This window comes from Astatotilapia calliptera, chromosome 5 (genome assembly GCF_964374335.1).
Source record: "Astatotilapia calliptera chromosome 5, fAstCal68.1, whole genome shotgun sequence".
Taxonomy (NCBI): domain Eukaryota; kingdom Metazoa; phylum Chordata; class Actinopteri; order Cichliformes; family Cichlidae; genus Astatotilapia; species Astatotilapia calliptera.
The window spans coordinates 5,947,338-5,974,526 of NC_137426.1; the positions used below are offsets into that span (position 1 = coordinate 5,947,338).

Sequence of the window (27,189 nt, forward strand, 5' to 3'; positions counted from 1 at the left end):
TATCACATTAAAATAAACCTAAATTTTACGTGGTCCTAGATAGTCATGCTTTTCAATTAATTTAATGCTCGCTCTATCTTTAGTCAAGGATAAAAGGACAAATCCATTCTGTCTTCTAGGTGGGGTGTTAGTTCTGGAGAAACGAAAACGAAAATGACAAAGCACTTAAATAGCAGGTTGCTGAAGTCGACAGCCGGAGAAGAGGCTGCGATGAGCTTGCGCACAGACCGAATGAGAGACGGCTAGACAAAGTTTGACCAGGAAAATATTCATGTTGGTCGGATGTCACGCTTGGTAAGTTCGCTCTTTTCTTAGGCTATCGCTTATCTAGGAAGTGTTTAGGATACAGAGTTATTTGTCTCATTGTATTTTCTTATTTAGTAAATAATAATAGCGTGTACACTGAGAACAGTGATGCGAACTGATAGCTAAAATTGCAAGTCATATAGCACACGACATGTAAAGTCATTGACAGACAGACAGACAGACACATAAAAGGCAATATGAATGGTATAGCTTGTTTGGAGGGCAGCCAGCCTGTGGAGTGTTATTATTGCCACATCCGTGACTAAGACTTGCGGTGTAAACCTCTGAATCATTTCTTGAAAAAGGAAACCTGTCGGGCAATATCCTGCAGAGGGAAGAATTTGCATTTCATACGAATACAGTGCAATGGACAACATTAGAATAAAACAAATATGGCACGTTTCGTTTATAGCGCACACCAACAAACCTACAACGATGGACATTGAAATATAGTCGCAAAACACGCGCGCGCGCGTGTTGCACACACACACACACACACACACACACACACACACACACACACACACACACACACACACACACACACACACACATATATCCATTCATCCATGAACTCTATTAGCTTTGATTCCCCCATATTTTACTGATGTAATCAATGAGAACATCCTTTCTATCTGAGGCTGACTCACTACAAGTTATGACCCAGTGATAGAGAGTGAAAGTAATCACTGTTCCTCAATCAGTGCTGTGTTGTGTTTTCTATTTTAATAGACTCGTGGCAAAATTTCTAAATCATTGTATTGTTGCATTGTGTTTAAATGTAGTTCTTCTCCTTCCTCTAACTATTAAATCATCAGTGTTACTGGTCTTAACTTCATCATCTACCACATGCACAACCATGGAAAGCTTGATGTTAATGACTGGGAGAAGCGGACCTAATAATGGTAATTATACAGTATGTGATGGCAGTCACATAACAAACTGAGAAAATCTGGCAACTAAAATTAGTTACTTTAGTCTCATTACATAAATGTTATTTTTCCCCTAGATACTGATACTGTCCAAAGTGAGAATGCTCGTCGAGGTGGAAGGAGAAGACAAAGGGGAGCACAAGGAGACAGAAAAAGAGCACAAAGTCATGGGAGTAGTCAAGGTGAAAGGGAGGAAAGGAAAAGAGATAGTGAAGAGCTGCGTGGGAGAGGAAGGGGAAGAGGTGGTGGAGCAGGAGGAGGTGCAGAGAGAGGTAGAAGAAGAGGAGCAACAGAGGTGGGCCGCAATACAGAAAGGGGAGGCAGACAAAGAGGTGCTGGAAGAGATAGAAATGAATGGGAAGGTGCAGCGAGATGGAGATCAGAAGTAGGAAGAAACCCAGAAGCAGGTCCAGTTGTTAGACAAGGAGCGAGAATAGGGATGGCAGGGAGAGAAGAACGTGGAGACAGAAGAGAAGGTTGGAGGGGTGAAAGAAGAGATGTTGAGGGAGACAGGCAAGATAGAAATGGAAGGAGATCAAATTCTGCCAGCACAGCTAGGCCACCACAGGGCCGAGGACTGGGCTTTAAAGCGCTGGAAGAACTCTCTCTAAAAGACCCATCTGTAGTGGCCATTACCATGTCCTCACATCCTTCTGTGAAAGATCTCCTCAGTGAGACCAAAATAAGGCAGGATCTTATTGAACTCATTTGCTTGGTGCTGAGTAAAGCCTTTAAATCAAGGACAGACAGAGGCACTCAGCAGCACCTGGCTGGCATTATAAAAGATTCAGGGTTCTTCTGCACCTCTCTACCCCACTATCTTGTGGGGATGGTGTCAGATAGCAAACCTGCTCGCAGAGCACAATACCCACAGCATCTGGAAAATATCCTGGTGATTCTCTCACAGGTAAATAAACTGATGAAACATAGAAAACTTGACAAAACATAGGAAATTCAGCTGAAGGATAATTGATTTTATATCTGAAAAACATATGAGGACATTGCTCAATAGATGAAGCAATAAAGTACAAGGGTAATTTTACTATGTACAAACAGTGTGTATACTGTAATGTACTTCATACACTAAAATACAGACCAGTGAGATTTTTTTATATGTACATACAGTGCAGTGGGAATGATAGTGTAATATATAAATCACATTTATTTTTATTTTTCCTGTGTGCAAAGAGAAAAAGGCATAATGAAAGATACAGTTATTGAGAAAATCAGATTACATAGATGTAAACAAACCTTATTTAGGCATTTCTGTTTTTATTTCCTGTGCTTTTTATTAACAGTTTTAAAGTAGCTAAATTCTTTTTTCCTTGTTATGTTTATTAGGTGCTTAACATCTTCCCTGCTAGTTCGGTTCATACAGTGAGTTTGTTACTGACACTGCTCCAAGCCTCCATTAACAGCCTGAGGGCATCAGGTGTGGACTTTCAGCCTCAAATTGAGGAAAGTGTGGAGCAACTTCAGGACCTGATCACACACCTCCAGAATAGAGCAAGAGAGGGTACCCTGCGCTCAGACAGAGACACATATGCATTCCTGCCCTCTGGTGGTGGTAACCCAGGTAACTGGCTCTTGGAGATATTTCTACTGAATCACTTTGTTTTCACATATTTGGATAGACTGTCCTGAAGCAAATACCATGCAGTTGGCCAGAAGAAAAATCTTTTTGTAAGGTTTTGAAATGTTAGTATAGATGGGACAGTTATTAATACTTCCACATTTCTAACCTAGATGAAGAAGATCAACAGGATTTCAGGACCATACCAATCTACCCAACTCCACAGGAGTTCCGACAGGAGCATAGGCCTTTCCTTAGACCTAACATTACCTCCCAGAGCTACACAAACACCCACCTCTACCTTGATACACACTTCCGGCTGCTCAGAGAGGACTTTGTGCGACCACTGCGTGAGGGGATTCAGCAATTGCTCCAGAACCAAAAAGATATCGGAAGGACCAACAGCCCACTAAAGACAAAGCGCTTTGATGATATCAGAATATATTTTGACACACAGCTAGTGGTGCCCAAATGCACACACACTGGCATTGCCTACATTGTCCAGTTTGACGCACAGCCACTTAAGGTTAGCTTCTGGTTGTTGATGTCTTTGTAAAATGGCATTTGAATGATGCAGTAAAGTATATTCTGTGTCACTGATGTGTTAATACATACACTGGTCATTCTCTATTTAAATGGCAAATGTAAAGACATATATAAACATGTATGTTACTAACAGGTTGTCCATTTTACCCACAGTTTGTACGCTGGCAGAACTCCAAGAGATTGCTTTATGGCTCCCTGGTATGCCTGTCAAGTGATAACTTCGAGAGCTTCCTGTTTGCCACAGTGTCAGATCGAGACCCTGAACATCTGCAGGAAGGACAGGTCCAGATTACATTTACAGAGGAGAGCAGGTTAAAGCTGGCAAGAATTGAGGTAGAGTAATACATTGTTTGCACCATATGTTAAAATGGGCATGATGCATTCAGTTTCTTTGCATAAATGTAAGAAATATCTGTGGTCATTTGAAACAGAAATACAAAGAACAAAATGTGTTTTTTTAAAATCACAGAAAGATCGAGTGTTTCTGATGGTCGAGACCACTGCCTACTTTGAGGCTTATCGGTATGTTCTAGAGGGCTTACAGGAGCAGAGGGAGGATGATTTGCCCTTTCAAAGGTAAGGATATGTGTCAATGTGCTGCCCTGGACTTTCAGATTTTACTGTCAAGGTTTTTTTTTATATAATCCAAAAGTTATTTCAAAACAATTAACACCACAAATATTTTTAAAAGAGTTTTGAGTGAGAAAATAGTAGCAAGAAGGGTTTGACAGCGGTGTTTGGCGTAAAAGTGTCAAAGTAAGTTCTGCATTCACTTTAATTTATCATATCATCTCACAATTCCCCAAAAACTTTTACATATGGATCTTTTCAATACTTCAAATATTGACATCACCTTCAGTACCCTTAACAAATACTGAAAAAATATTGTTTTATATTTGTTGCCTAGCAGTATCTTTAAATGAAACTCCATTAAACCTTTTCTCTCAGAACTACAACATAAAAAGGGTGTCAAGGGTTTTGCCACACTTGACTAGTTTGACAAATAAACTAGGAAAACTCATGTAAGTGCCTGCAGTGAAGACCAAGAGACATAGAGTGTCTTTTGCTGCTGCTATTATCATGGTTAATACCACTAAACCATAAGGGTTGTTGCCATTGCACACTGCACTTTGTTGATGATAAAATCTGGGCTGTTCTGTCTGGGCTTTTTTGGGGTGTTTTTTGCTTGTTTTTGTCTCTCTGTGTATGGACAGACTGCAAATCAATTTCCCATTGGGGACAATAAAGTTACCGTTGACAACTGAAAGTTCCCATTGAAACCTGATTTTAACAGCACAGTTTCTGTAGTTAAGCAAAAGTCCTTGCAATATTAAAATGCTGATTTAATTGTTTAGGGAGAGATTTTCTTTAAAGAAATATATTACTAAGGATCTTTAATTCTTTCAGGTACATCGTGGAATGCAAGACAGATGTCCAACCGCCAGCTTATCTTCGAAGAAATGATAATTATGACTTGTCATCTGTTGCTGACCCTGACTACAAGGCCAGAATACGGCCCTTTCACAGTCTGAAGGCAGAGGCCTGGCCAAGGATGGAGGAGTTGGGTCTGGATGAGTCTCAGATGAAAGCCTTCCAGCTGGCCCTCACAAAAGAACTGTCTATCATACAAGGACCTCCAGGCACAGGTAAGCAATTGAAAGACCATTGTTAGTGAGTTTTTCATTTTTATTTGTTGAATGACAGAATTTTAAGAAGTGCAAAGTTAAGTTTTCTCTAGCAAAAATCAACATGTTTTTTGGCCTCAGGAAAAACCTACGTTGGTCTAAAGATTGCTCAGGCACTCTTGACCAACCAGGAACGCTGGAGAGATCAACCTGACATGGCTCCGATGCTGGTTGTGTGTTACACCAACCACGCCCTGGATCAGTTCCTTGAGGGTAAGCACCGACAGCTGCTTCGTAATAACACGCTTGGTTTGCTCACTTGTCACGGAAGAGGATGTTTCAATTTCAGGTACAAAGAATCTTATGTGTCAAGTGTATTTACATTCACTAAAAGGCCACAGACCTCTACTTCAGGTTATATTTAATTATTTATCCTTCTGGTCTGTTTCCTGGAATGGACAATGCAATGCAAAAAAAGCTTTCAGTGTTCTGGGATGTGACATGCATTTATATTTTAACTCTGTATCTCAGGTATTCATAAATTTTTAAAAGATGGCATAGTGAGAGTTGGAGGTCGCAGCAACAGTGAGATCCTGAAGCGTTTCAATCTGAGGGAGCTGACCCATTCACCTAACTTCAGACGAACACTGCCCGGTCATCTGCGTAATGCATATAATCAGGTGAGCTCTTGCAGGTGAACTGCAGTTTGAATCTTATTTTAAAATGCTCCTCGTGTATTCCTTTTGTTCACAGAAAAGATGAAGAAAAAGACTCAGAATATATAAAAAGATGAAACAGGTTTAAATAAATGCCTTTTGTTTCCTGTTAAACATCTTTTGTTTATCTAATAGGTTTTCTATTGCGCTTATTCGTTTTTTTTGTCAATGATCACACAATCATTCTTTTTGCTTTGTGTGGCTTGCTCACCTGCTTAACAGGTTTACAGGGAGCTGTGTGAAGAGGAGAAGGAGATCGAGGAACAGAGTATAAAGTTGGAATGTTCTTTGAAAGGTGTATTGAGGGAAATCTTCTTACATAAGTTCATCTTGCGCCAACACTGGGACAGCCTGCATCGCCCCCCTGTGAGTCATTCTGAATAAGAAATTCACATTTTATGCATATGAAATGAGCTTGACAGAATGAGTCCAAACTCATGAGTTTGAAATGATTTGTAGGCAATGGATGAATTTCAGACCTGGAATGAGAAGAAGCCCAACCTGATGATGGAGTGGTTGGGTTTGGGTTCCACTGTCTTCCTGCAGAGGGAGACAGAGAATGCGAATGGAAGTGATGGTAAGACTTTTACTCTAAGCAGTGCTCAACTGAACAAGTGAAAGATTATTTAATAACTGACTTTCATCTAATGTAAACACTTAAGGTTCCAAAACACCAACATGAGCATTAAATCTAAACTTAAAACTGCTGTCACAGTCATTTCAGATCAGCAATTGCTGTCAGTGAAGATTATAAACATTTTATCATGCACATACAGTATGTTGAATAGCATAAATACCATATGCTGAGCATGCTAAAAATAGAATTATTTCACTTTATGAGGTGTCAATAAAAAAAGAAATATGTGCATTTGTTGTGGTGTTTGAAAGAATTGTCATTCTGACCCATTCTGTTGCTCTGAATGGGTAACATATAGAAAAAGTATCAATGGAGGTGGATGAAGAAGAGGACCTCATTGAAATCGCTGAGGAGGCAGATCTGATCCAGGCAGAGCGGATTATTGAAGACAACTTTGGTCCCAGAGGCATTAGAGATGCCAGAAAGAAGGAAGAAATGCAGGATGCTGTCAGAGAAGTCGAGGATCTCATGCTTGCTATGAACCTGGATAAAGTTAAAATACAGGCTGGGCAGAGTGAAGAAGGATTTAAGGTAAATTTAATTGAAGGGTTTAGTGCAGTGATCGTAATGAGTTTATCATTTCTCTAAGAGCACATTGATGTAGAACCATAGCAGACTGAGTGGAGTCTGATGTAAGGATATGCTTACATTAAATCAACATCTGACCAATGGAAGTATATTTACATCTTAAGTCCACAGCATACAATATGTTATTTACATCCATGTTTGGTAGATGGCAGTTTCAGGTTTCCCTTTGTTGATGATAAGTATAGGACTTGGCATGTTGCTGTGAATACTGTGTAAGTGTAATAACCAAAAGCTTCAGGAGAAAGATTTCTCAGGCATTGTAAAAGATGGACATAGTTACTATAAGTCACCCAGCAGTTTGGGCTTTTGGTTTAGGGTCTTGCATTTACAAGATTCAGTGGTAGTGTTTTTGTCTCCCGCATGCTGTTATTCTGGAGAGGCAGAAGTTACCATGTTTAGGTGAAAGGTTAGAGTACTAAATTATCGCCTAATGCTAGGAAGTTAGTTTAAATTTCCTATGTGCAGTGCTCAGGCACATCAGCTAATTAGTGCTCAACAAACTAATGAAACATTAGAATTTCACTCACCAAAATTGAAGCACAAACTTCTTAGATGGTCTGCCCTCAACAGCAAACCATAATATTAGTCAGAGACTTACATTAAAATGCTCCAAGAACAATCAACTGCATAAACTAAGTGTAGAAATCTAGTTCAGTGATTGTAGTTAGAAGAGGTGAGGTCTAAAAGATAACAATCAGCTCCAGATGCTTGTGTCAGAACATCTGTCAGTCAATGTAACCATGTCTCTAACTCCAGTATCCAGTATCTAGTGCACACTATGACAACTTATTACAAAAAGAAAAAAGAAAACAACAAAAAATAATACAAAATCTACTTTATAATATGAATTCATCACTTAGTTAACTGAGGTTCAGAAGGTTATAATGTTTTTTACCATCCTGATCAATACAGTTCCAACGAGACCAGAGGAAAAAGATGAAGAAAAAAATCAGAAACGAACTTGGGAAGACCTCAGCTATGACTGAAAGAGAGGAAGATAACGTGTTTGATGTTTGGACTCTTAGTCAGCAAGACAGATGGAAGCTCTATCGGTATGTCTGCATCCGTGTTCAACGTTTCTTTTCTTTTATTACTATGTACCTTTTTTCTGGCTCTTTCCTTCTGTTGCATTCTCTGTACAGTTCTGTCCTCTTTCCTTCTTTCTTAATTCCCCTTTTATTTTACACTCTTTCTATTCCCTGACCTACCTTCGTATATTCCCACTGTGTATAATTAAATCAAGTAATCACTAAGAAAATGTATCTCTTAGGATTTTATCACAGCAGAAAGCCAAGATGTAAATCTAGTCTTCTATTACTGTAAAATCAGGACTGAAAGAACTGTGTACACAGTTTTATTTCTCATTTAAACTAACAAACAGGGAATTGAAGACACAAACAGTATATTGTTTAAATTGTTTAATTGTTTAAATATGCTGTATTAGTAATGAAGAGATATTAGTCAATCATACTATATATTTTTGCTCTTGCTCCATGTTATTTCAGATTAAAACAATAATAATCTTAGGGCTTCTGCATGGCTCTTTCAGTCAGTTCAGTGTTTTACTATTTCATATTGGCTTTGTGTTTTCAGGTTGTGGGTGGCACGCTACAGGACGGAGCTTCGCGAAAAAGCCCTGCTATCTGAACAAGCGTACCAGAATGCAGTGGACAGATTGGCTGATGTAAAACGGCATGAAAGTCTCTGTCTCCTCAAAAAAGCCACGGTACAGAATATATTAATTAGCATATTCCTTTTAAAAATCCTAACCATAAATTATATAGAATTTATCAGATTTATTATAAATTATTTTAACTAACGTTAACAGATAAATTATTTTTGGTTTCATTTGCCCAGATTTTGTGGCAAGCATCTTTGTGCAAGAGAAAAAAACTGTATATTATCCAAATTAAAATACTTTTTTCTTCTGTGCCTCCATTTAAAAATAGTAGAAGAGAGCAGAATTTCTCCTGGTAATCCAAGAAGTGACAGTAATGTTACAGTAATGTAACCTATTGGTTAGTTACAAAGTTTTGAAACTTTTCCCAATAGCACCTGTGGCCATATGAACAGACTGAGGCTACAGGCGATAAAGAATCCAAGTGTTAAACAACTACAGAAACAGACAAGCTGCTTCCCACTGTTTCCAGTCTTTATGTTAATCCAACAGACTCCAGCTTTACATTTGTATAGGATTGATATCTACCTTATGCACTAACAGTCAACAAAAATAAATAGCAAATTCAGGTCAACTTGTCTCTTTAAAAAAAACAAATATCCCGTCCACCAGGTTGTTGGCATGACAACAACAGGGGCAGCAAAGTTTCGTCAAACCCTGCAGGAAGTGTGTCCACGTCTGGTGATTGTAGAAGAGGCTGCAGAGGTTCTTGAAGCCCACACCATCACCACATTGAGCAGAGCATGCCAACACCTTATTCTGATTGGAGACCACCAACAGGTAAGACCTGACACAGACAAACAAGGCGATGTTTCCTGAGCACTTAGGAGACTTGCAAGGTTTATTAACTCTGCTTGACTATTTTTGGATCACTATATGTGTTTTTAACAAGGCACAGTTGTAACATGAAAATTTAAAGACAGCATATTATGAGATGCTCTGTGCTTTTCTATATCTTTATGTGTGTTGCCTTGAAGGTAGCAAAAAAAAAACAACTAGCTATTACAAGAGATAGAGAAGAGTACGCAGTGATATCCTGGACATCAGGAGGCTATTATACAACAACTTGTCGGGGCCTGCCAAGGACATATGGCTAGGCAGCCTGTCTACCAATCTGCAGCATGTGATCACAGCTACACAAAACTCTATCACACATCTCAATATTCAGCTCTGGTATATTCTTGCTGTGCAACAACTACCAAAAACTAACATTTGCTTAGTGTCCCTGTTTATTCATGTTTATTTATGAATCTACATACATAGGGTGTACATTTGACTATGCTAACAAGCGTGTGCTCCATGCAGTTGTACTAAAAGTTTAGTAATGGAATTTAAATGAAGTTGACTTAAAGAGTGACCTTCTTGCAACCCAGAGTTGGAAATAAATGGCAGTTTTTACACCTTATCATTATACTTCTTTATATCATGTACATCAGATTAACATAATAGTATGGAACCTCATGTGTAGCACATTAAATAGTATTTAATGTGCTACACATGATCAAAGTATATGGATAAAATTATTTGTGTAGTTATAGTATAGTTATATTTTCTAGTTTATTCATATTGTAATTTACCAAATTAAGTAAGTGGTGAAAAAGAACAAATGAACAAACTAGATAAGGTATCCTGGTGACACATATTAGTGTTAGTCGATAGCAGTTATTTTTACTCTAGAGGCAAGTATTAAAGCATTATATTTGTGGAACATAAACTTGAATCTGTGCAGGTAAGGTAGATGGATCACACTGTCCAAGTAAAATAAGGCCTGGCATTGTTGTGCTGGTCATTAATCGCAGGTTTGGTGTTGAATCGAGCAGAACACAATGCTTCACATTTATACTAGAATTTGTCTTGCCTCCCCCACACCACTCCCACATACATGCACAATCACGCTCTGTCCTCTAGCTAAATTAGGTTTGCACACACGCACACATACGTACACACACACATACACAAATACATACATACAAGAAAAACTAAAACGACAGCAAAAGAAAGTTAGAGTGCATTTGCATGCATTCTATACTCCCATCCAAATACACACCCATATAAGAATATTTATTTTATTCATTTATAGTTTCCCATATTTATGGTGCTTACAAATGGCTAGGAACTAGTTAACAGCTGTTCATTAGTAATTATGTCTGATGCTCCTGGTCCTATGGCTAGGAAACTCAGTGCTCTTTTCTTCACTTAGATTGCATGATGTTGCTCTGTGCATTGCATTTAAAGTCTAGAAAAAGAAGTCGTAATGTTATTTTTGGAATAACAGAAGGCAATGCCTTGAAATAGGCAGGTATTTAACAGGTTTCATGTAAATATAGGCATTACCTGATGTCTAATGTTAACTTACCTTTCAATGCATATGATAAACAAGTGTTTTTTTTCCCTCTCCTTTAGCTGCGCCCTAGTGCCACAGTATATGAACTCGCTAAGAACTTCAACCTGGAGATGTCCATGTTTGAGAGATTAGTGAACATGGGACTGCCTTTTGTCAGACTGAACTACCAGGTTTGTTTTTCTGCATATATTAGCTCTCTCATCTTCTTGCAGGATCAGTCATTAAATTGTAGATATCTTTATGCAGTTAAAGACAGTAAGATATATATCTCAATATCTCTATGCGATTTGTTCATCTATGGTCCTTATTTTTGTTTGTTCTTAAGCATCGTATGAGGCCAGAAATTGCCCGTCTTCTGACCCCACACATCTACACAGAGTTAGAAAACCATCCTTCTGTGTTGGAGTACGAAAACATCAAGGTACATGTTTTTGTTTGCTCTCCTGCAGTGCCTCCTGCATGCAAGGATTTTTAAAAAAACTTTACTACTCTAGACTTTCAAATGCATCTTAAGTCTCAAATCTAATTTAGGCTGTGCATACAATATCTAGAATACAGGATAAAAAATATAATACGATGAATATAAAAGAATAATGTGTTTATTAAATGTTTATTTACAGGGCCTAAAGACCAATTTGTACTTTGTGGACCACAACCACCTAGAAGAAGAAATCAGAGATGGAAAAAGCCATCAGAACCGTCATGAGGCAATGTTTGTTGTAGCTCTTTGTCGCTACTTTCTCTTGCAAGACTACAAACCAGAGCAAATTACCATCCTCACGACCTATACTGGCCAACTCCACTGTCTGCGTAAACATATGCCAGCCAAGGAGTTTGCAGGTGTCAAAGTGCATGTAGTAGACAAGTACCAGGGAGAAGAGAATGACATTGTATTGTTGTCGCTTGTCCGTAGCAACCGACAGTCTAAAGTTGGCTTCTTGAACATTTCCAATCGTGTCTGTGTGGCGTTGTCACGTGCCAAGAAAGGTCTCTACTGTATTGGCAACAGCGTGATGCTGGACCAAGTCAAACTGTGGAGCAAAATCTTCCACACCTTGAGAGAGAAGGATCAGGTTGGAAAGGCTCTGACTCTGTGCTGTCAGAATCATCCAGATCGAGAGGTAAAAGTATCAAATGCTGACGATTTCAGCCAAGCACCCGAGGGAGGCTGCACCCAGCCTTGCCAGTTCCGTTTAGACTGTGGCCACGTTTGTACTAGGGTCTGTCATCCATATGACCCAGAGCACAAGAAGTATAAGTGTGTCAAAAAGTGTGAGAAGATTTTATGTGATATGGGACACAAATGCACACTTCTATGCCATATAGAATGCCCAAAGAACTGTCCAGTAAAGGTTGAGAAGATCATACCCAAGTGTCAACACACACAAATGATTCCTTGTCACCAGGACCCAAACACATTTACATGCCAGGAGCCTTGCCAGAAGTTGCTCAGCTGTGAACATCCATGTGAGTCAGTCTGTGGGTTACCATGCACCAGTAAGTGCAAGGTAAAGGTCATCTTAAAACTTAGGTGTGGACACACCCAGGAAGATGCATGCTTTTACAAAGATTGCATCGATAAGGCTGAATGTAAGGCCCCATGTGAGCACCAGCTAAAATGTGGACATGCTTGCCGTGGTACATGCGGCAAATGTTTTCAGGGACGCTTCCACTTTGCCTGTTATCACAAATGTGAACGTCTCCTCATCTGCTCTCACCAGTGCAAGGAACCTTGCACTGGTGATTGTCCCCCTTGTCAGAGACCTTGTGAGAATTGCTGTGTTCACAGTAAGTGCATGAAGCCATGTGGGCAGCCATGTGCTCCTTGTATAGAGCCCTGTGCATGGCAGTGTGCTCACCATCGCTGCAATAAGCTTTGCTATGAGCCATGTGATCGCCCACCATGCACTGAACCCTGCAACAAGACCCTAGATTGTGGCCACCCGTGCATTGGACTGTGCGGAGACAAATGTCCAAGTAAATGCCGCATCTGTCACCACGATGACGTCACAGAGATTTTCTTTGGCACTGAAAATGAGCCAGACGCTTACTTCATTCAGCTGGAGGATTGTAAACACATCATTGAGTACACAGCTATGGACATATACATGGGTATGGATGATAACAACCAGGCAAATGAAGTAGAGCAGGTGGCCATAAAACTAAAGGAATGCCCCAAGTGTCGTACTCCGATCAGAAATAATCTGCGCTACGGATCTCAGATCAACCGCAGTCTGGAAGAGATAGAGATGGTAAAGGAGAAGATAAATGGACAGCAGTCAGATATTGAAAAAAAGACGAAAGCACTTCGAACTCAGTGGCGTGAAAACCTTCGAACCTATGAAATGGATGACCAAAAGGAATATATGCTTATCAAAGAAAGTCTGAAAAAACCCTACCTCACAGCAAATGATCTATGGGTAGTGGAAAACAAGATGGATTTCTTAATAAGAGTTCAGAAGCTTCTGAAGATTGAGAAGAAAGACATGATGGACATGGATCGCGACAAGTTCTCGAAGAATGTTGCAGAGTTTGTGTGTTGGCTCAATAGCTACCACCAAAAATTCACAGACCAGCAGGTCTTTGATTTGCAGAGAGAGCTACAGAGACTCAATCTCCTGGCTGAACTGAATGTTCGTTGCCATTTGGCAAATGAGAGGAGACAAACGGATCAAATTCAATCAGACGTACAAAAAATAAGAGATATTTTGGAAACGTGGGGTCAATTCACTGAGCAAGATGAGCAAAAAGTGAAGGAAGCCATGAAGAAACTAGATGAGATGTTTCCACTCAGTGGCTTGGGGATCAGTGACGAGGAAAGAAAGATGATTGTCTCAGCCATGAAAATGCGACCTGGACACTGGTACAAATGTCCAAATGGCCATGTCTATCTTATCACAGAGTGTGGAGGGGCTATGGAGAGCAGACATTGTCCTGATTGTAATGCTACTATTGGTGGGCAAAGCCATAAACTTGCAAGTGACAACCAAGTTGCCTCAGAGATGGATGGGGCACAGCACCCTGCTTGGTCTGAAGCCAATAACCTTCTAAACTTTAATCCACTTGACTTCTAAAAGCCATTTTAGAAAAGCCTGTTGTTTTCTTTCCACCCTTGACTCTTAGCTGGAACATGTATGAGTGACAAAAGTTTGTGGATTTACTTAAACAAGGGCCTCAACTAAAGTCAGTGTACTCAGTGTAAATAACTTGGCAAAGGGAAATAGCATAATTTTACTTTTTACTGTTTTACTTTATGGCACCTACGAGATGGATTAGGCAGAGAGCTTTTAATAAGACCATATTTTTCTTGCATGAACTGTACTTTTGAAACGTTTTTCTTGAAAATGTAGATTTTATGTTGGCAAATATTTTATGCTTGTATGTCAACATGTGTCTTGCCACCTTCAGTTATGAACATATATCATGCAGTATTGCTATTCTAAACATGATGAGTAGTAGTTTATTTTTAAATGCTTTGTAAATTACAGATTAAATAATAGATGGTAGTTCATAATGCTAAACTTGGTGAGTCTTTGGTTGCTCAGGACTCCATTAAGTACCAGTTGCATTATGGCTTAACAACAGGTGGCAGTAAAACACTGTAAAATAACAGTGAATAGTGACTTGATAGTTATTATGGTTAATGCTTGTTCATATGAGATTAAAATGTCTGTAAATACAAGCGTGTTCTTGTTGTCTTTATTTTTATATAGGTCTCCATAGGCTCAGAGAAATAAGCTCAGCAAATGTGATTAACAAGTGTACTTGTTATGCTACATAAAAAGACACATTCAAGTAAAAATATATGAAAAAAAATGTTCTTAGTCACTTTCAGTTGCCATCCTGCAAAAATATCATTTAACTATTACCTAACTGATGCATGAAAGGAAAACAACAAAACGTTTCTCCTCATCATTAAAACAAACATACAACCGTTAAACATTTGCGTCTATAACAGGACATCATTGGCAGCGAAGGTGATAAAAACAACCCTGAAATAGCTGCAATTCCTTTTCACTACTATACAAGACTCACAGTTGCTGAGTTTCAATTTGATGTTTTGTAACAGCTTGCATCACTTTATTACATGATGAATGCGTCCTTGTCACAAAAACAGCTCCAATGCAAACTGTGCTGTCTGCAGGGTGAAAAAAACAACAAAAATCTGCTGTCAAGACAAGTGTTAAAATTGAGCAAACTTTAAAAGCTTGCCACTCTTTCCGTATTTATAGTATTCAAGCATCAGGATGAGAGAGAGCTGGATGGCAAGGCAGCACCTGAGAAAAATGGTAATATCCTACAGGGTGGACTGCCTCATCTATCATTTCAGGTGGCCTTAAAATATGTTATTGTCAGAGTTCCAGGTAGTCTGCCCATGCAATAGACACTACCGAGTTCCCTACCACTCCTTCCAACATACAATTTGTGGTTTGATCACTGAGAAGAGAAAAAAAACTGCAGAGTTTAACGACTTGGTAAAGCAGCAAAGGTGCCACGAATGATAATGTGTCAGTTCATGTAAAGCCTTGAATTTGAGCACTTGAACTAGAATGGGTCAAGATTGACGGCACTGACATAGCATCTTTTTTAATGCCTGAATAAATTGGAAAGCCACTTGTGAACATGTGAACTAGACACAGAAGAAATCAGTGACAAGGATGTGACCACAGCATCTGGTCAAAATTAACTGTTGAATACATTGTAAAAGATTAGTGATTGACATGGTGTATTTTAACAAGAGCTTAAATGTATACTGAATGACAAGGAAAATTCAATACAGAAAGGCTATTTTAAATAGTGGTTTTCAAAGAATCCCCAAGGCCAAAGATAAAGAGTGTCTGAAGTCTTTGTAAGAGCAGTTAAAAATTAAGAGTCCATGTGAGAAATAAGGAAAAGTTCTCCTAAGATAATATTACATTTGTATAGTCTTAATGTTATATGAAACATTCGGCAGCTTTTTAAATAAATCACTTTTCATTTATTTAGTAATTTTAGTTTATTTATTTTCTGTGTTGGATTATTTTCTATGATACATTTTTCATGACAGCTTGGATAGACTTCAGCTCCCCAAACCCCACCACCCTGAATTGGATAAATGGTTAAAAAACAGAGTAAAGAAAGTGAATAAATGAATCTGGTATTTGTATTCCATATGCAACCTTTGTCTTAACTCAACAAAATATAAATATTTATTTTTAAATAAATGGCTGGCTTGTGAGTATACATTTTTACCTCCTTGCATTTAAAATGCAAACAGAGAGGAAAAAAACACTCGGTATTAATCTACTTCTGAGAAAATGCAACAAGGTTTACGTTCACAGAATGAACTGTTGGTATTATGCTGGCTAAGGGTAATGGGTTTGTATTATCAGAAAATTGCTCATTAATGTTCCCTTGCAGGCATTTCATCAGTAAAGCAGGTTGTGGTCCAAAGTTCCCACCAGACAGAAATAGTGTGTGATGAAGTGTCATAGATAGAGTATACAACGAACGTAGTCCTTTGGTTAAAGATCTAAAGCAAATTTACTAAAATGCTGGTCTTTGGTGTCATGCATTAACCTCCAAGCTTTTCTATCTGCTGTGAACCATGTCTCTGTGTTAAATAATAAATGAGCGGCTGTTTACATGCTTGTCCTCCAAAGAAGTTGTCTTTTAATTTTGCTAATGCACTGCATAATTCCGACATATTTCTTCATGGAATTTATTACACATATCTTACAAAGCCGGGGAATTACTCAGACATTTTCTTTAAATAATTGCAGTTTTCTGTAACACTGTATATTTTTTTTGAAAAGTGCTGCACTTTGATTTCTGTCCAATAACATTCCATTTAATTTATTTCTGACTTGTGCAGAAGGTCATAATCCGCAGAGTCCATCTGGCCTCCAGCCCTTACAAGTTGGTTCAACACAGGTTGTTGCAAAATAAAAGACAGTAGTCACAACTTTATTAAATATCGCCTTACCTTCCTTGCCTCTACACTTCCACTGGCTCTAATTTCTTCAACATTTATCTGCAACCAAAAGTAAGAGATTACAAGACCTTTTTTCTCTAGTTTGCAGTGGTAGACAGACTTAGTCTTTTGGCTCTGTTAACAAACTATTCCTTTCCCACTGGATTTGAATGATATCCATCTAAGTCCAGAGAGTAAGCCACACAAAGAGAGAAACTAAGTTACATAAACATTCATACAGAAATTAGAAGCACAGATGAAGATAAAAATCAAAAGGAATAACGTGATATTAGATGAGGTTGCACTGGACTGATTGACTGATCTGCTTCCAGTCCACCAGAGACTCTGCTGATATAGGGAAGAAGACAGTGAGCACAAATGAGAGAGACAGAAAGCGGGAGGATATGGAGGGAGAATAGGCATGATTTGATAAGAAGGGAGCTGACTATTTCTGAGTGATCCTCCACTCCACTGGACCAGTGAATGTGATTGGGAGAAAGATATTTAGGCAGACAGAAAGGAATAGAAAAAATAAACAAAAGGAACCAAAAAACGAGGATACATGGTGAAGGGATAGAAAATATGAAAAAATGTTTCTGTTTTAGCGCTAGATTGACAAGCTATCTTTATACTTTGCCAGTCTTGACTTAAGGCTCTTAAATGTAATACCATCAGGAAGTACATTTTCATTGTGGAAACATATACAGAGCTGCAAAAGCCAAGTCATTTAAATTCAGATTTCCGCCCAAGCACCTCATCAGTTACGGCAAATCTAAATGCAGCTCTTTATGACTATGATTCATTTAAACCAACCAGCTCCAGCATGCTTAATTTCTATTAAGTTTGAGAGAAAATTATAAATCTTGCAACTAAAATTTACAAAGCAGATGTTGGGTTTTGAGATGCACAAGCTTGCTTAGCATTTTGCAAAGTTATCCACAAAGGAGACAGATTGTTTTCTTACCAGAAAAATGATCATACTTGCAGTGAAGACCTGCTTCTATTCTAGAAGAATGTCAGCTAACAAAAAATGCTGAAAGCCTTAAAGCAGTGGGTCTAATTCAGCAGAATGTTATGTATCATTCACAAACGTGATAATCTGCCAGTCATAAAATATATACCAAAATATTTGTTGCTGCATGGCAATACAGCAGCAAATATTAATACTGTATTCTTGTCCAGTTTACTTGTTATCTTACAAAAAATGATTAATGCACTTCACACAAGTAAAAAGCTAAAATGTTCCAAGCAGCTGTATTATCCTCTTAAAATCTTGTTGTTTTTTAACCTTGAATATGTCATTGTATGTACTATTTAATAGTTTTTTTGAATCCTAGGCATGGCTACCATTCAATTTTCTGCACCATAACCAGGAAACGAAATGACTTTCTCCGATTCAGAACTGAGTGAGAAGTCTGGGAGAGGTTTAAAAGCTTTTGAGCCCAGTAATGTGTCAGAAACACAACCTGTGGTTTTAATTGATGCTTAATTGCAGCGTGGGCAGTACATTAATAAGTTATTACCGTAGTCCTCTCTTGAGATACTAGGCAGGCTACTCCACATGGGGGTGTGTGTCATTACATCAAAACTTTGATTAAGGCAGTGGGAAAAGTGCAGACCCTGATCACATTTTTGTGCACCTTCCAGGCTGATTTAAATGTAAATTTATTTTTATTTCAGCTCCTCCCATCTTGACAGTGTCTTGCTATGGGAGGAAAGTAGAGAGTTAAAGGGAAGAGGACAATTCTGCCCAGGTAAGCATATTTAGTTTGTGGGGGTTTGATTCTAAACTAATTTGAATAACTGTATGAAAGCCAATTTGGTTTAATTGAGCTCTGCTCTTCTGAACACCTGCAACTAGATTAGCGACTGACATTAAGTTGTTTTGCTGCATTGGGCCTCCAAGTGTTGTTCCAGCTGCTTCATAACTCCGTATTTACCTCCAAATTTTTAATACAAGACCATATGTGCTTTGCAGAATATGCAATGAGCTTGGCTTAGTGTTTCACAGAGCAGCAGTGAAATATGGCCAAGAAAGTGAAAATAAAACCCAGGCTAATCCATTCTACTCTCCTATGCCTGAGTGCTGTGACAAAGGTGGTTTATTACCATTACCATCAGTGTATTATTATCAATATGTATTAGGGAATCTCACCATCCAGCAAAATCCCAACAGGCCATGACAGGACTAAAACAAACTATGTTTCTGCACCATTGAGGGAAAACATTAAGCAAAGATGCACATCCCCCTCGGCACCCCGGTATGACTGAATCTGCCTGAGAACTTAATGGAAATGTGTATTTGCGTGATTTGTGAACTCCCAATCTCATTGATCCACTTGTGTACAGAACAACTGTTGGCAAGCTCCTCGTTTTTAGTGCCCTGGATTAACGTGGTTGTCAGTACATCTCTTTATGTCAGGATGAATGAAACATTAAACTGAATGGACATTAACAGAACAATAAACCTTATAGCTGTTAGTTTTACCCCAGAATGCACATATCGTCCATATTTTAACACTGTAGCATCAGCATGTGCATTCACTCCAACACACAGGCAGTGTAGTTTCTGGCCATTTGTCCCATGTCGTTTATGATATAAAGATATGCTTGTTCGATTATTTGGTGATTCTAAATTGGTCTGAATGTGAGTGTGGATGATTATCTGTCTGTCTGTGTTAGACTAGTGACCTGTCCAGGGTGTACTCCGCCTCTCGCCCCATGAAAGTTGGTGTAGGCTCCATCCTGCTGACGATGAGAAATGCTGACATTAACTCAATGTCAGCATTTCTGACACTGAGTTAATGTCAGAAATGCTACAAATAGTATTTTATGCATACGCATGGAATTAAATGTGTTGCATCGCTTGGGTTCTTATTTCAAACTCAGTCTGTATCACAGTGGAAATAGACAGACAATGTAGAGCATGGGGAAATAAAGGCCGTTAATGTTCAGCATAATTCTAGTGGATGCATCCAGCAGCAATCAAAAAGTCCTGTCTGCTCAATGAGGGATTTGCTCACCCCTTAACCCTGAACAAACCACATGCTCCTTATTGCACCTTGCTAAGAAAACACAACACTGAAACAAGATAGCTTGGTGATCCCAGAAGACATTTCCCAGGTTGTTCATTAAGCCAAGGTAACCACCCTTTTTCTTCAACGCTTGTTCTAAGCTAATGACTTCTGGATCTGATGAAATTGTTGAACCCCTTCTCTTCAGTTTGCTTCTCTTAAATTTAGTAAAGTTAACTCACAATGTTTTACTGTATTAAATAAACACCAAATGACAAAAACCTCACAATACATGTTAAAAACATAGGAAATTTTGATTTGATTTTAGATCATGCATTAATGCTTAACAGTGTTCTTGTAAAAAGGCTACAGTGGGAAAAAATAATAAAACTCAACAAATTGAAAAGATACATAATTGCAAGATTTTAGGCCCAATAACAAGGTAATTATCTCCTCAAAGTTGTCTTTGTCTCACCTGGAAAAACATATACTGTATCATTGTTGACTCCTCCCACTGAGACTCGCAAAATGATGATCCTGTAACCTGTAATTTTGAACACACACACGAAAAAGCATGCTGATCAGGAAGTTTTACCTGAAATTATTATTGGATAATCACTGGTGGCTTTACCGTTGCATCTTGAAAAATGCAGTAATGTCTTTTTCCATCCACACTAACGGTTTACTTGCACGCAGAAAAACCTGTGCAGTACAACAAGACTACAAAATAAAAAACAAACAATTGCCAGTACCAAAAATCTTGGCCCTTTTTTAAGGATTCTGCACATTCATATGCAAATATTGGTTCACTGAGATTAAATGACATGGTAATTTAGTACTGGGGCTGAAGGAAATAGTTGTTTCTGCTAGCTAGATGGATGGGTTAACCAAGCGGAGTAAGCCTAAAGATTTTACAGCACCATAGCATGGGATTGTGGCCTCATTCAGTGTAGGCTGACTCACTTGGCTAGTACTAACCAAATGTTAATCTGTACGTGAAAGAGTGTCATCGACAGAGACACTAGTAACACATGATACTTTAAGAAAAAAAATCAATCAATCAATCACGAATGGCATGAACAACAGAAGTAGGAATATATTACATTTTGATGCATCAATTCAAGGTGCCAAGTCTGTGTCCTCAAAGAAAAAGTAACAAAATAATTTCTTTAGAAAATCAAGACTTAAAAATAATTTAATATAATTGAATTAATTAATTCAAAAGTTTAAAGCTATCAGGATTTTCTGATGCATGTGACTCCTCTTTCTCTGAGTTGGGTGTTCACAGAATTCGATGTGAGATTTTTCTTACACTGTGTGTGAATGTTACAAATTATTTGGACACAGCAATGAATCACAATGACTTCAAATACTGAGGCTGGCAAAAGCTTTGACTTTAATTATCCTTAGAAATGAGCAACATACAAAACATTCAGGTTAATAGCTTTTCCTCTTTAGCTAGTGAGGACTGCCACTTTCATTGCTTAAAATGACAAATATTGCCAGGAGCAGATCAAATCAACTTGTGCTAATTAAAGGTAATTCCATGAGCGGGTTGATAACAGGCAGGTAGTAAACTGGTCTGCTGTGTGGTTAATGTGCTCTCTGCACACACTGTCTGTTCTCTGTCAATGATCCTTTGTGATGTAAGAACCTGTAATCAGAATGGTCAGTGGGGGTTTTTCTCCATTTAAAAAAAAACCCCCAATTGCAGCTATATGGCATACCTATAGCTCAACATGAAACATTAATTTTGGAGTGGCACCCTCCCAGCTAATCTTTCATTTATAACTCATGAGTAATTTATGATTATAAACTTTTTATTTTTTATTCAGACTTTTGGTACTTGGCAAACTAAGTAGGTATGTCTACCAACTGTTACTGCAACATGTCAGATATATAACAGATACAGATGTAATATACATTTAGGTAATGAGTGTCAGACTGAACTCTGCATTGGCAAATTAATGAGCTTTGTATGAGATAATATATAAATAAATAATAGGTGGATATCTACTAGGTTTAAAGAACTCTGATTCACTTGAATTCATTTTCACACTACTTAATGATCCTTGTGCTTAAAAAAAATAAGGTCCGGCTCTTCTTCTTAGGAAGCAAATAAAGCGCACATTAGAAAAAACTCTGACTATATTTGCATGTTCTAATTCATGAGTAGGTTTTGTTGGGTTTATGTGAACTACAGCCCCTTGGATTCAGACATGACTACTTCTGACAGCGTTCAGTAAGCGTCAGCCCGTCTCTCTGCTCCTTTCCCAGCAGGGAAGGTTCACAATTATCTTGTTCACACTTTTATGCTTTGCTGGGTTCATTGATGTGTTTGTACTGCTGTGCCATCCTTATTCAGTGAGGGGCTTATTGTAATAAATGTTAAATACTATATAACACAAAATCAACAGGTTACCTTTACCTAATTAAACAAGATTTGTGTCCAAAATTGTAGCGCAAAAGTAAAAAAGTTGCATTCGTGAATAATTCACAGAGGCAATGGTGTCATTCCCACCCTCTGTGCATTCAAAATACTGAGCTGGGGAAATTAATGAAAGCCTCCAGTTAAATGTCCGTATTCCGCTATTCATGGTCATTTAAAGCACTTATCTGCATCTTTTCAACTACCTAATATGTACCTCTGTAATAAAAATGTTGAAAACTGTATCCTGATGAAAACGTTGATGTTTTCATATTTTGAACATATTTGTAACCTTGTAGAAAAGCGATTCTCTATAGGCATCCGAACCAAACTGAAGTTTTTGAAAATGTTGCAGGTCGAAGGACGTTTTAAAGAAATATGCAGTTTTGAAACATAAGAGTAACGAAAGACACTGTTATATGCACGACTCAGATCAGCTTTAAAAGTTTGTAGGGACACAGGGTGAAATGGATTTAACTGTAGTTGTCTGAAATATGGAAGACATTAACTGGAGTAAAGGAGTTGTGAACCGATAAATGGTTGCTTCAATTTGAAGACATTTATATGGAGGCAAAGCCTCAAATGGGGAATAAAATTTGTTTCAGAACTCCCTTTACTTTCATACCTTGTAGTGGAAGAATGGCCGTGGCTAATGTTTTGGAGGCCTACAGCAGTAAATTATTTAAGTCCATGGCTCTGGTTTGGTACTTCAGCTATAGACCTTGAAGATTCTATGGTGTCTTTCTTTCCATGTCGTAGAAAAAAACTGAGAAGAAATGTTTTAGGCTTTGAGCTTTGTGTGAGCAGGGAGAATGAATTTGGATAGCTGTCAAGGTTGAGATAGTCACATTGTACTGCAACAGCAAAACAGGATTCGCGAGAAAAGCCGTTGAAAAGCCTTCCCTCTGTCCTGTTAGTGACACAACTGCGCCCACACTGACAGTGACCAGACCTTTACCTGATTATCACTGCAGCTTCAAATATATGTATGTATGCAGTTGTCTCATTAAGAAAGGAAAAATTAAATGGTCACATTTGGCATGCATGCATGATTTATATCTTGGGCATTTACTTATGAGCTCAACTGAAACAGTTTAATGTCACTTTTTTTTAACCATCTCATCCTTTGTCAAAACCAGTTCTGTCATTATTTGAGTATTTTGGAAGTTGACCAAAGGGCCAGAATATTTATCTTTAAAATGTGAAGAAACTGTACTTTATGTTGGTGTTGTCTTGATCTAGCATAATGTTGTACAACATGGGATACAGAGAATGCATATTTTTTTTAATGCAAGTCGAGGTTTTTCTAAGAGGAAAATCCAGAGTAGAGGACCCAGATTCCAGCAGATGGCAGTACCTACAGACAGTGAAAAATTTGGATGTAGCTTCCAGGTTGGAAAAATTAAGCATGTGTGGAAGTGACCTAAACCTGTATTCTGCCTGAAATACAACAGACGGCGATAGCTGTGGTTACAAAAAGGAAGGAAAATGTATGAGTTAAAGGGCTCACTCACTCTTTCTGGGTAACACTGAATAAAAAAATTAAAAATGGAGGATTGTCCATTGTTAGCCACTTATACACTGGCTAATATTTGTGATGACAGTAAGATTCGACAGACTTTAACTGACTTGGTTCAAAAACGTTTTACTCTGGAGTTGCAGACTATAATTTAAAGTCATATAAATGAAGAATGAACTCCACTCAAAAGTTTCTTTTCTTTTCTTTTAATTTCATGTAGCTGGCCCTTTTTGTTTTATGTAAATGTTTATAAGTATCATTGCATTTCACTAAATTTCCTGTGCGTGTGTGTGTGTGTGTGTGTGTGTGTGTGTGTGTGTGGTTGCGGTTATAGTTATTTCACTGAAAAATAGCTCCTTATGAACCTAGGGCGATGTGGGTCCTTGAATGGGTGACAGAGGTTTTTCCTTTTATTTCTTTTGAATTTGTGGGAGCATGTGTGTAAATAGTTGAATGTGTGTGAAACACTTTACTTATCCCAGAAGATGGAAGATTTTTGTGTTAGAGCAGCCAAAACATGAACTATCTATCTCACTAAGGGATACATGCAGTATAACAAAACCAAATAGCTCAGGAACGTAAAAAGTCATATAAAAGGAGCTCAATAAAATGGAATATCCAAAAAAGTAAAGAGCTCAATAAATAGCAAAAAATAAAGTTACATAAGTAGAGATCATTACACATCTAATGAAACTTTGATTTTGTTCTTCTTCTGTCAAACAGGAGCCTTTGAAAACAATTGTTAAATCATTGCATACATATGATGATGCCTGGAAAAGTTTTTTCCACTTACTGAATGATGAAAGAAACTTTGCACTACAATCAGTCTAAATGATATTGATCGTGATGAGCTGTACATGCCACATGTCTTCTGCAGAAGCAAAGAAGAAATGTCTCAAGAACAACATCAACAGGTTTTGTGGTGTAGCCTACCACAGACTGAAGAACATAATAACCTTATATACCAACTTGATAGATTACATTTGTTCCCCTCTTTATCAAACCCACACGGTCTGGCTTGGTGTGTGGTATGTATGTATTAGAGAGCTGTCCCTAGCCCATTGTGGAAAGTAGCAATTGACTGTAGGTAGCCTTTTTGCTTGTTAGCATGTATCTAGTGTGTTCATGTTCATGCTGATGGACACACTACATGTGTTCATATGCATGTAATTTCAACACTTTCTGGGTCATGAGCTTCTCCGGGATACAGAGTGCGGTTCATCCCACATTATATATGTCTCTCTCATGGAAGCAATTGAAGGAATGGCAAATACCCACAATGGAGAAATTCATAGCAGTAGGTAGCCTTGTAAACACAGCATGCCTTGCCTTCCTCTGTGATTTAACACAGAAGAATTAATAGGTGGAGTCACAGTGGTGTTGTTTGCAAAAGCGTCCAGTTGGTACTGAAAGAGTTGTGACAGATGGTTGAAGGGCTGCTAGGATTGTTAAAAGGAGTGAAATTCAAAGAAATCACCTGGTAAACAGAAGAAAACCTCGACAGTCTGTGAGAATTTATAAAATTCTCAGGCAGCTTCAAGAGATTATTTCTTAACAGTGAGTTTCTCCTGCTTCTATATGATGAATGAGGAAGTCAGTCAAGCAGCGTTTGTTGTCAATGGAAGGTTAAAAAAAATGTTAACCAAACAAAAAACAAAAACAATTCCAAATTGCAAGTATCGAATGATAAACAATATCACAGTTTTTCCAATTTCTTCTTGATTACACACATCGGAAGTGATATAAAACCGGATTATAGTTGTAATGAGTGCATTTCTTTTTTGCTATTACAATTGCTTGCCTACAGCTATAGACACACACATTAATCCTGGTCTTGGCTGAACTAATCACAGAGTGAGTATTCAGGAAGATTTAGGGGCAGTGGCATCATCAAAGTTGTAGAAATGAATAAAAATGAATAAAAATGACTGAAATGACTTCGTTCTGACCTGGCTGCACTTGGAGTTAATTGTGATGTGCTTAGAAAAAAGGGACAGGTTTGCCTGAGCCCAGAAGGAGCTGTAGATGAGAGTGAAGTGCTTTGTGTACCTCCTAGAAAGTGCTGCAATTTTCTCTCATCTTGATTTTTCACTCAAGAGGGAGGAGCCCTTTTGTATCCTTTGGTGAAGCACCCAAGTGAATTTAAATCTTCACAAGAAGTTTAAATATAAAATTCCTCATTGCTTTGTTGAGTAATTATCTCAGCGCTTTGTGCAGGGAGCCATGTGCTCTGAAAGGATGTGGCTGGTAAAAGCAAGCTACAGAACCAAAATAGTAACAGGGAGTGTTATACACAACATTAAAAGTGTCGACATGATTCTTCCACATGCTCTTTGTCGAAAACAATGTTAAAGGAATGACTGGACCACTGATTTCTGCCATGCCTGTCTTGTATTCCTGACAAGCATAAGCAATGGAAACATGCATTGTAAGTTATGAACAGTGACATGTCTCTAATTGGCTGGCTGCTGCCTGTCCTTATTTACAAGTGTGTTTTTACAAGAAGCTGCTTTCTCAGGCCAAGCACATTAAAAACAATTGGACATGGCTCTCGCCCCCTACCTTGCTCACAACAGTCCAGTCACAACAGTCTGTCTGTCTATCTATCTATCTATCTATCTATCTATCTATCTATCTATCTATCTATCTATCTATCTATCTATCTATCTATCTATCTATCTATCTATCTATCTATCTATCTATCTATCTATCTATCTATCTATCATCTTAGTCACATTACATTCAGTAATAACACAACAATTCTGCTGACTCAGCACACACCCACCTGGCGTTGTGCTATGGGGAGAAAAAAAAGAAACACCGAGATTAAAAAAAAAAAAAAAGGAAAACCTTGGCCCAGTCCGAGAGGGAAAGTTTTCCATTTTATTTTTCATTTTTATTACAGTTTTTCTCAGTCGCTTTGGTGCATTTCTCACAACAGAATTGAACTCTCCACCACTACTAAGGCACTTCTCAAAACAATTAGTGCAAACTGCAAAACATGGTGGATAACTTGCAAAAGTGAGTCACTCCATCAAAAAGAAAAGTCAGGTGTCCAAAATAAGTTGTCAATGCATCAACAACAAATCCCTTGAGCAAAACAGACAATACATTCATCAAAAGCAAGTACTGATACCAAACAAAGTGTCAGGGCTGTCACAATTACAAGTCATTAGACCAGCACCTTTGGTCACAAAATCACATGGTCTGAACATGTTCCCATTGTGACGGATGTCTTTGTAGGTGCTTCCCAATGACATGTCAAGTCCGGACCGCATGCATGGCATGTTGAAAACCATAAATTGTAAAGGACAATCAAGACACTCCATA

The 27,189-nt window shown here is 38.2% G+C and overlaps 1 protein-coding gene across 2 annotated transcripts; it reads left to right on the forward strand.

The window, feature by feature from the left end:
• Positions 1-74: 74 nt before the first annotated feature.
• On the forward strand, positions 75-14,627 carry znfx1 (zinc finger, NFX1-type containing 1). 2 transcript variants are annotated; one of them, XM_026166880.2, is made up of 19 exons: positions 75-294; positions 1,125-1,211; positions 1,316-2,145; positions 2,580-2,814; positions 2,985-3,337; positions 3,511-3,690; positions 3,827-3,933; positions 4,765-5,003; positions 5,124-5,255; positions 5,514-5,662; positions 5,921-6,064; positions 6,158-6,275; positions 6,634-6,866; positions 7,836-7,975; positions 8,517-8,649; positions 9,214-9,381; positions 11,005-11,115; positions 11,271-11,366; positions 11,566-14,627. In XM_026166880.2, exons 2-19 carry the CDS (start codon positions 1,166-1,168, stop codon positions 14,017-14,019), a joined length of 5,868 nt encoding a protein of 1,955 aa, XP_026022665.2. In that variant the 5' UTR covers positions 75-294; positions 1,125-1,165; the 3' UTR covers positions 14,020-14,627. The 2 variants fall into 2 exon arrangements, with proteins under 2 accessions (XP_026022665.2, XP_080157728.1); XM_080301602.1 differs by lacking the exon at positions 11,005-11,115.
• Positions 14,628-27,189: the final 12,562 nt, after the last annotated feature.

Excerpts from the sequence above, each read along its gene's own strand:
- znfx1 (XM_026166880.2), top strand. The coding sequence starts at position 1,166 with ATGGAAAGCTTGATGTTAATGACTGGGAGAAGCGGACCTAATAATG. Across the intron at positions 2,146-2,579 it reads TCCTGGTGATTCTCTCACAG|GTGCTTAACATCTTCCCTGC; the intron begins GTAAATAAACTG and ends TATGTTTATTAG. Across the intron at positions 9,382-11,004 it reads TGATTGGAGACCACCAACAG|CTGCGCCCTAGTGCCACAGT; the intron begins GTAAGACCTGAC and ends CCTCTCCTTTAG.